Source organism: Pithys albifrons, chromosome 4, assembly GCF_047495875.1.
Source record: "Pithys albifrons albifrons isolate INPA30051 chromosome 4, PitAlb_v1, whole genome shotgun sequence".
Lineage (NCBI taxonomy): Eukaryota > Metazoa > Chordata > Aves > Passeriformes > Thamnophilidae > Pithys > Pithys albifrons.
The window spans coordinates 35,872,511-35,881,660 of record NC_092461.1 but is presented as its reverse complement, the minus strand read 5'-3'; the positions used below and the strand labels follow the sequence as shown (position 1 = coordinate 35,881,660).

At 39.6% G+C, this 9,150-nt stretch overlaps 1 protein-coding gene across 4 annotated transcripts in view; it reads right to left on the bottom strand.

Annotated features, from left to right (window-relative positions):
- Window positions 1-830: 830 nt before the first annotated feature.
- The window catches only part of ST3GAL1 (ST3 beta-galactoside alpha-2,3-sialyltransferase 1), a 78,750-nt gene continuing 70,430 nt past the window's right edge, over window positions 831-9,150 (bottom strand). For 2 of the 4 annotated variants that reach the window (XM_071553802.1, XM_071553803.1), the window contains exons 5-7: window positions 8,422-8,467; window positions 6,080-6,199; window positions 831-4,259 (exon numbers count right to left, since the gene is read on the bottom strand). In XM_071553802.1, the coding sequence (XP_071409903.1) occupies window positions 4,086-4,259; window positions 6,080-6,199; window positions 8,422-8,467 (340 nt within the window). In that variant the 3' untranslated portion in view covers window positions 831-4,085. The remainder of the gene's footprint in view (window positions 4,260-6,079; window positions 6,200-8,421; window positions 8,468-9,150) is intronic. The other 2 variants (XM_071553804.1, XM_071553805.1) reach the window with 2 other exon arrangements.

Here is a 9,150-nt window from a genome sequence, read left to right as displayed (position 1 = left end):
ATGACTTCTCCAGTTTCTTACCACTAAGCAACCAGGATGGTTGCATTTCAGTGGGTAATTTGCATCACTGCTAGACCATCTACCCTAGTCACTCCACTGAACAATGAAAGGAAATGGCACATAAGGAAACTGAGCCATTGATGGGGTCCATAAAATAATTAAAGTGGAGTCTCCACATATAAAGCCATGGTCATGCAAATGCAGTGGTGTGGCCTGCTGAAGGGATACCTAATCAAAGAAATCTGTCTCCTAGGTGGGGTTCTTCTAATGAACATCTAGACTATCCGTGACTGAAGTGCTTGTGTGATCATAGCAGATTAATTAGGCCCTTAAAACAGGGATTTGGGGTGGATCTTCAGTGTCTCAGCCAGGTCTGTGAGTCACAGAGGATACAGATGAGTTGAATCTCTTCTCAAGTCACTGATTTCTGAGTCTGCCTTAATTTCCCCTATATATCACCTAAACAGAGCATAGATCCATCAGCAGACTACATATATAAATATGTATACATATATAAATATGTATGCATATATATACTATATTAAGTTCAATTTTTTTCTCCAGAGAGGCCTAGAGCTGCCAAAAGGTGAGCAGCATGAGGCTCAAGACCACAAGCTTTCCAACAACCTGATACATGTCGATGTCACCCAAGAGATCATGAAAGTTGGAAAAAAAAAGTTGGAAAAGACCTCTATGATCATTGAGTCCAACAGGATGGATGGGAGGGAAGTCACATAAGATTTCATTACTCTGTTATGTGACAGGGGAGGTTCTAGGAGCTAATGAAAATACTGTGGAAAGAAGTGTGTACAGAGAGAAACACCTTTGATTTGATAATAATAAAAAATTTATTTTGATTCATATCATACTGAAAAAAATAAATAAAATGACAAAGAATTGATTGAGTGAGACTCTCCACCATCAGAGAAAACAAATCATGATCGATTGTGTAGTCAGACAAAAATATGAAAAAAATCTGGTCATGGGAGGAAAAAAGTGCTCAAGAGATTTGGCTTTGGTAAAAAAAGTAACACACACTCAAGATGTGCTTCAGAGACTTTGCAGTGATGGCAAATACAGTCCAAGAGTTTGAAGCCTTGACATGTTGCTGAATGTTTTCCTTGGTCATTCTTTTAAACAAAATAAACTCAGAAAGTTTCTAGCAGGAACACAATCTTCAACGATGGCAGTGGGAATTAACTGTTCCCTCAGCATCATCTATTGGTATCTCCTTACTCTGAAGGCATTTGAAAGAGCAGCAAAATAGTGGAGAAACTGAGACAAAGGTCTAGCACAACAGTCAGCTGCCTAAAGGACTCTAGAAAAAGTTCCTCGAGAATAGAAATGTGATGGCACAGAATATTCGTCATCCTGCACCTGGAGAGATCCACTCTCGGCTCTCCTCACACTCTGAAAAATGGACATCAGTTGCGCACAGTTAATGCTTGCTGTCGGCAAGAACATTAAGTGGGAATTGCAGCTTGCTCCATGATGAAGACACTAAATCTATCTGCAATAGTATGAGCCATGAGGTTTTATATGTGCTGTCAGAGGCAGAATATTTTGCGGAAAATGGGAAACTGAACTAGAACAGCAAAAGGGAACTTCCAGAAAAATTCAGACTATAATGTAGCTGACTTCTTTTTACCATTTTCTTTGATTCCAAAATGCCTCCTGTGATTAAAGGAAAAAAAAATCAATGGGATATGAGTACCAAACCACTATGACCTTTCTTCCAAATCTTTCTAAAAATGACTGAAAGAGCAATGAATGTTTCTGAATTACTGACATTTGTCCACGAGGAAAAAAAGAGTAAAGTATTTGAAGCTCCAAAATCCAGCCACAGTGTGAAGATACCACTGGGGTCTTCCATGTAGTCTTTTTCCTCTTAAAGTGGCTTTGCTTGTATTACTTCACCATCTCACCAGAAGCATATTGATTAACAGCAATTCAAACAACAGGAATGCTTAAAGAAACAAACAAACATGGCTCAGGTAGAATGCTTCCTTCTTTTACAAAGGACATGTAGAAGACAGTAAGCCCATCAAATTTGTCATGCCCATGACATGCAGGTGAGTTCTGCTGGCCATCATGCTGGGAAAGCGCTTCTTGACGTGAGGATCATGAACAGGTCTCTCAGCATGAGAATTTGAAAATCCTGCCCTTTCCATATTGCTAAACTGAAGGGTCACCTGTACAGCAAAGGGAGCTCAATTCTCCGCACATTTGTTTGACATCCTTGGCTCTTTCTACACCGTGAGTCTGGTAATGCTCATGTAGGTAAAGCAGTTTATGTTGGTGAGTGGTGCTGTGGCCCAAAATTTCAGCTGACCATGACATTGTGCCATGTATTGTTGCCTTGTAGGTCACCTCACTGTTACCAGTGGACACAGAAAGACAAGGGGATAAATCTTGGATGAAGCACATCACTGAGCTCAAAACACTCATTTGCTTGGACATCCTGCCACAACTGGTGCATGGAAGAGGAGACATTTAGATGATGATTTTGTTTGCCATAAACCCCAACTAATGTGATACATTAAAAATTAAATATGCCATTTTTCCAAGCCTGCTTGAAAGTCCCTTGAAGTCTGTGGCAGACTTCACCAGAGCTGAAAGTGGGTCAATAACCCATTAGTCCTCTTTTCATGAGAGCAGGAAAAAAACAACACTGTTTTCAATTCTTTGCTGCCTGAACTTGGATTCTTTTATCTGTCCTTGAGGCTTAAATGTGTTGATTTCAGCAAAAATTTGTGGGTATAAAACCTCTACTGTAACTTCCTTCGTCTCACCACCTAGAGATACTGACATTAATATACTCATTCCTCCAGAGATACGCATAATTTTGAAGTCTGTCTCATGCTGTAAGATGACCTTCTGTAGATTGTGTCTTTGTAGGTGTTGTTACAAAGCAAAAGATTCTTACTGTATTACTAGTTGGTATCCTGACCCCTGATGCTTTTGTCCATTTCAAATAGAGACTTTGTAAAGAGATAACACTTTTTTAAATTTGTAAAAAAATAAGAAGAAAAGTTTCCTTGGGACTTTTGGATAGTTTCCCATAATAAAAAAGGTAAAAGCTACCTTTAAAAATTAGTTTAGCTTGTGTTTGCTTAAATGCAATATAAGAGTTGTTATTATTGGTTTTGACTACAAAAGCATACCAGATGGAGGATAAACTTTGGTTATTTCCCCCTTCTATAAAAAAGTTCAATTTAGGGTTTGTCATCTGTAAAAAAAAAAAAAATCACATCTGTTGCACAATTATAAAAGGCACATATAAATGACTTAAAGAAGAAAGTTCACTCTTCAACCTTAAACTGATAAATAAAAAGACCACTCCAGAGTATTTTCCACAAAAGAAAAAAAAAGAACAAAAATTACATATAACCAAACAAGACAAATAAGTGGCTAAAAAGGCCATTTTTTTTCTGGAGTTTTCAGCATTGTTGTCTCCGTCATTATGACTGTATAGAATGCAATATTAAATAACACAAGATAAGAAATGTTTTGACTCATATCTTCTAGACACTATCAATGCAGAATGAGGCAATGATTCAAATATTTTCTACTCCAGGCAATGTCATTATGTTTTTGCTTAATACATCATGAAAACAGAAATAATAGAGAAAACAGAAGAAACAGTTCAAAAAGATCAACAGCAGAAGTGAATTAATTTCTTTGAGGTAATCCTTACTAAGATGTTCACAGCTGCCTTAGTGGGTTTCAAGTCCCAGAAGTCGCTTTCACTCCTCTTCAAGGATCTCCTGTCTTGCTCAAGGAAAGAATGGACACTTACAGCAGTTCCTGTGCCCAGGTTTTCTCTAATCAGGAATTCAAGAATAAGCTGTAGAGCCTAAGCAGAAATTAATTTATTCCCACAACTGATTGATAGCTCCCAGCTATTTGTAGATAGGAAATCATTTGCAGCGTGGATGCCGGTCCTCAGCCCAGTTTCCTGCAGTGTGAGATGCCCTGATTTCACTGAAGGTCTTCAAACCTGGCTGACACCCAGATCATCTTCACTGAGCTTTGTTCTGCTGCATGTTGGGAATTGCAGCCCCCACTCCTCTCCGTGGCCAGGGTCATCTGCCCTTGAAAAATTTAATTTTTTCAATGGAGGCAAGGGTCAAAGTTATGTTGAACTCAAAATCCCCGTCATGGACACCTGTCTTCCGGAAAGCCCCACCTGAAGTGTTGTTTTCCCAGTAATGATGCCAGTGTCCTTTGCTGTTTGCTCCAAACCCATACACACTCACCTAGGATGTAAGAGAGAAATAGTGTTATGGACTGTAAAGCAGTTGGTCTTCATCAGCAATGGTGAAGAAACTCATTTGATTCTCAGTGTATTTAGAGGCAGCAGCATCTGAGGACTTCAGTGATGTGTCAAACTCTTCTACTGCATGACATGATGCAATCACAAAGTAATGGCCTAAGGCCTACTCGAGGGTCATTACATTCTAAGCTATGCTGAGACACCACCATACCTGGACTCAAAGTGAAATGGAAATTTCTGTCCATTAATTAATGTTTAGTAATATGAAAAAACACATTCCTATCCTTTGAATATGATGTTTGACCTCAGGAGAGGGCTCAGAATGGGATTGAAAAGATTTTGGTTTGGTCCTAGTCTTCCAAATAATGACCCATGTTGATCCCACTTATATGCTTAATTATTTGATTTTTGCAATTACTTCAGAGAGATGGACATTCTATTCTTTGTGTGTATATACCTACAGCCTTTCCTCTCCCAAAGGCTCATTCATTGATGGTTACGCCTGTCTCCTCTGGAGGTAAAAGTCCAATCACAGCTGATTTATTTATATTAAGAGTGGTGATATGGCTAGGCTTGAACATGTCATAGCCACCAAACTCCCTAAACCACCCACATGTGGGCCCATCCAAATATGAGCTGGTTTCAAGTTATTCTTGGTGATGTTAGAGCCCTGTTCTTTGCCTGCTTACCAGAAAGCAGGTTCATCCCATCCTGTCTGCTGTGACTATGGTAAAGTTTCTTCCAGGATTTTAGGAGTATTTCCATCACCTTTCCAAGGTGCAACAAAGTCCTGGGTGACTAAAACTCTTTCATCACCAGATCTGTGTCCAGGATAGAGATTTTGCCAGCATAGTGATTTTTATGCCCTATACTGACAAGCCCATTCTTACAGGATTTTGTAGAGTTCACCTGGCATCACTGTAACTAGCTGAGTCTGCAGGCACCTAGGAGCACCTTGCATTAGCCAAACCAGGGAATTTCCTCAAGTGACTGCTGGAGCAGAGGCCTTTGCTATAAACTACAGTATAAATCCAAAAGTTTAAAAATAGACCATTTGCATTTGTCATATGGGGTTATGTAAGACCTGGTCATCAAAGTTCTTCATGTGGGATTATGTGTAAGGTTTAGATATCCAAATGGAGGTACCTGAGCACCCATTACAGTCAGTGGTGATTCAGGCAACAAAACCCCTGCTTACCAGGGAGTGATCCTGCTACCCCAGAGTCGTACCAGGAGCTGGGTTTGCTGAATCAGTCTCTTGTTTCCACTGATTAAACAAATAAGGCCTCAGTGAAATTGCCAAACAGAAGTACCATTTGAGATGTCCTTGGGTACTCAAAATGTCTACTCCAGGCTGGCAGAAGTCACACAAAGCCAAGAGATCCCTACTTTTCGGGTCTGGCAGCTGGAGGCAGAGGACATGCTCATGGCAACAATAATGGCTCTTAGAGCTTTAACAGTTGGACCAATATAATTGGGACTTTCACTAGTAAGATGGGCACAGACACCACCCATGTTTAGATGTCTTTTGATATCAAGTGGAATCTCTCTGTTTATGTTTAATTATATTCTCCTGGAATTCATCTTAAACTCTACCATTTGCTGACTTTAAAAAATCTATCACTGTCAGTTGAGTGTGTCTGCATATTACTGAGGAGTCTGCATATGTCTGAAGAAGTAAATGGCAGAGAAAGTGGAGAGGGGGAAACAAGGGGTGAGTGAGTGTTCAGGGGTTGTTCCTGGCTCTTCATTGTGAAATGTCCTGTTTTTTTATCCACATATCCCAACACAGCCAGATTTTACCTCATCGCACACATGGAGAGCAAACATCAAAGACAGAAGACCTGTGGAGGGATATCTCCCATGGTGCTCGAGCCAGTTGTCATAGATGTATTTCATAAAAGCTGGATTATAAACTAGGATCTAGGCAAAATTGGAGTGAAAAACTCATTAGGAAAATACTCTGGGAAAAAACAACAGTAAACATCATTCCTTAAGGACACTGGGATAGGGGAGTGGGTAAGAAAGAAATAACAGTTGTTCCTTGAGGCAGATAAAAGGGAAAAATTAAGTCCTATATTAAATACATTCAGGAATATTTCCCATGTGCATAGTCCTTCCTTGGTCTTGACATATCACCTGCTTATATTAATGTAAATCCTGGTAATTCCTACTGAAACCAACAGATATGAAATGGCACAAGGGAGATGAAAATTAAGCATTAGGTATTCAACTCTCCCTGCAGCACCCTGCGGGAAGCTGGAGTTCTGAAGAGGACAAGCATGACATGGCATGCCATGTTTCATAGAATCATAGATTAATTTAGGTTGGAAATGACCCTTAAGATCAAGTCCAACCATAATTTGAATGGTAACATAGGAGCAACTCCATCTTCGGCACAATATGCCAACCATCTCTTGGTATGTCTACAAGTACAGATCTAAGGAAACCGGAGGTCAGATGTAAAGTATAAGGAAGCCTATGAGGTTGTGTCAGCTGCTTTTCTTCTGTTTCCCAAACATACTATTTTTCTATGCTTTATACTTTTTCTTATAAGACATAAAATGCTTATATCTATAAAATCCTTATATCCTGAGGTTATCTTACAGAGACAGAGCACTTAAGATCAGACATGAGCATACAGTAAATCCAAGGATGGGTGGGAGCCCTTGGTTTCAACCCTCTCCCATGAACGAGGCAAATAGAGGCTTTTCTCTCCATAGCGCGTTTTTAATCAGTGACAGCATTTCAGTGCTATCTGGTTAGCTGCAGGGCTTTTCCTTTTACAAAGTCAGAGGTTAATTGCTGATATCACATCCATGAGTCATCACATCTCACAGGGTGTTTTGCATTGCACAGTGTAGGAAGAAATAGGAGCTTCTCCTCTCCCTGTTTGGGAAGCTGCTGTGTATCACCAGCCCAGTGGCTGCTGCTACTCAGCTGTGACACAAGTTTAACAACCCACTCTAGTGCAGCTCACAGGAGTTTTGCAGACCTTATCGTGTTTCTCACAACAGGTAGAGATGAGATAAGTGATTATTTAATGCACACTGTAGGTCCATGGTTTGAAGCATAGTGATATAAACTGATACTAGTTGAAGGTCTCATCTGAAGCCTTCAGCAAAACCCGGCCTCTTGAATGAAAGGTGTGTGCTTGAATCTGTCATTTTAATGCTCTGGAGCTAATGTCATGTTTTACCAGCCCTTGAGACATTAGATGCCTGTACTTCTTTTGAAAATCAGCATCTTCAAAGACTGAGCAAATAAAATTTTATTTTGCTGGAAGCTCTACCGAAGATGTTTTTTCTCTCCCTACACACCTCACCTTGGTTATGTACTCAAACCATGCAGTTAACAACAGAAGTCTTTGCACGGTGGATTAAGGTCCAACATAGGAATTAGCATCCTGCCTCATGGTAAATCCTGCCTCCAACCTGTCCCTGTGCAAAGCATGGAATGTTCCCTGGTCTGTGCTGTCCTACAGAACATACTTGAACATTGCTTGTGAGACCAGTAATACACCTAGAGCAAAACCTGCATGAACATGGCCTGAGCAAAGTCTCCAAACTTGTTTAATTTGGTACATGTGGTTATTACAGCTTAGCTCTGGGCTAAGAGTATACCATCAGGAATTTCCCATTAACTTAAAAACACACAGTTTTATTTGTTCATAGTTCACTTAGCTCCTTATTACAAGAAACTGACCAGGGAATGAGAAACATCCTTGGTGTTCAAATACTAAAATTATTTTTTAAAAACCCTTCAAAGTCTCTCCACAGTGTAATTGCAAGCAAATGACTGCAATGGATGGGAATAGAGCAACTGCTGTGGAGGACAACACTGCACTTTTCATGTCCTTGAGCAGCACCAGAGGAAGTGATGTAACCTTCAGAACAGTGTTCATACTATGGCATAATCACAAGAGCAATTTCTTTCCAACCTCAGTTATTTAGTGGTTGATCTATGGGCTAAATGGCACACAGGAACTAAATCGTTATCTTAGCTGAACTTTGTAAAGTGTCTGTATTTCAGCTGCAATTTTTTATGAATGTCAAGGGCTTGCTTAGATACTTGCAGTCTCCCAAAGAGGTGAATGACCTACAAATGAATTAGAAGGACATAATCCATAAACCAGCATTGCTCACCTTTTCTTTTTTGACTTTGATTTTCCGTGGAACTGGAACATATGTGCTGTTAAAAGAAAAACAGCAATAAGATAAATAAAAGCCCAATTTAATAATATTTTCATGTAATTACAAATAAAGAATATTCTTCAGATACAATAATAAATTAAAATTGTTTGAAAGCAATAAATTCAAGAAGGTGTTGTAAAATGAGGCTGCAGTTAAGTAACACATCATGAAAAGAACTGAGCGGTTACTAAAGCACACTTATGGGAAATCATTACGTTCTTAAATTTTCAAATTAATTATTGACAGTGAGATACCAAAGATTTTGTTGAGAATATACTGTGAGTCAATGCTAAGTGGAGCTCAAGACTTCTAATTCTTGAATTATGACTGATGCAGTCCTTGCACTTTGATGATGGGAAGGACTTTCCAATTTCATTTCAGAAAAACCTTTTCCCACCAGGGGGAGACTTTTTCCCTCCTAATATTTAGACTACCTCATGATTTTCAGAGTCGGTGGCAGCAGAGTTCATAATTTCTCTGTTTATGTGGGACTTGGGCATTCCCAGTACACAGCCCCTCACCAGCAAACTAATCCCCTCCTCCTCAGGGCAATGCTGAAGGCTTCCTGCAGTTCCCAGCATAAAAATTCCAAGTCATACCTTGTGACTGGATTGAAATCATGAGTCATGTCTTGAAAACAAAAAAAACTTTTATTCCCTATATCTCATGCACAGTGCATTC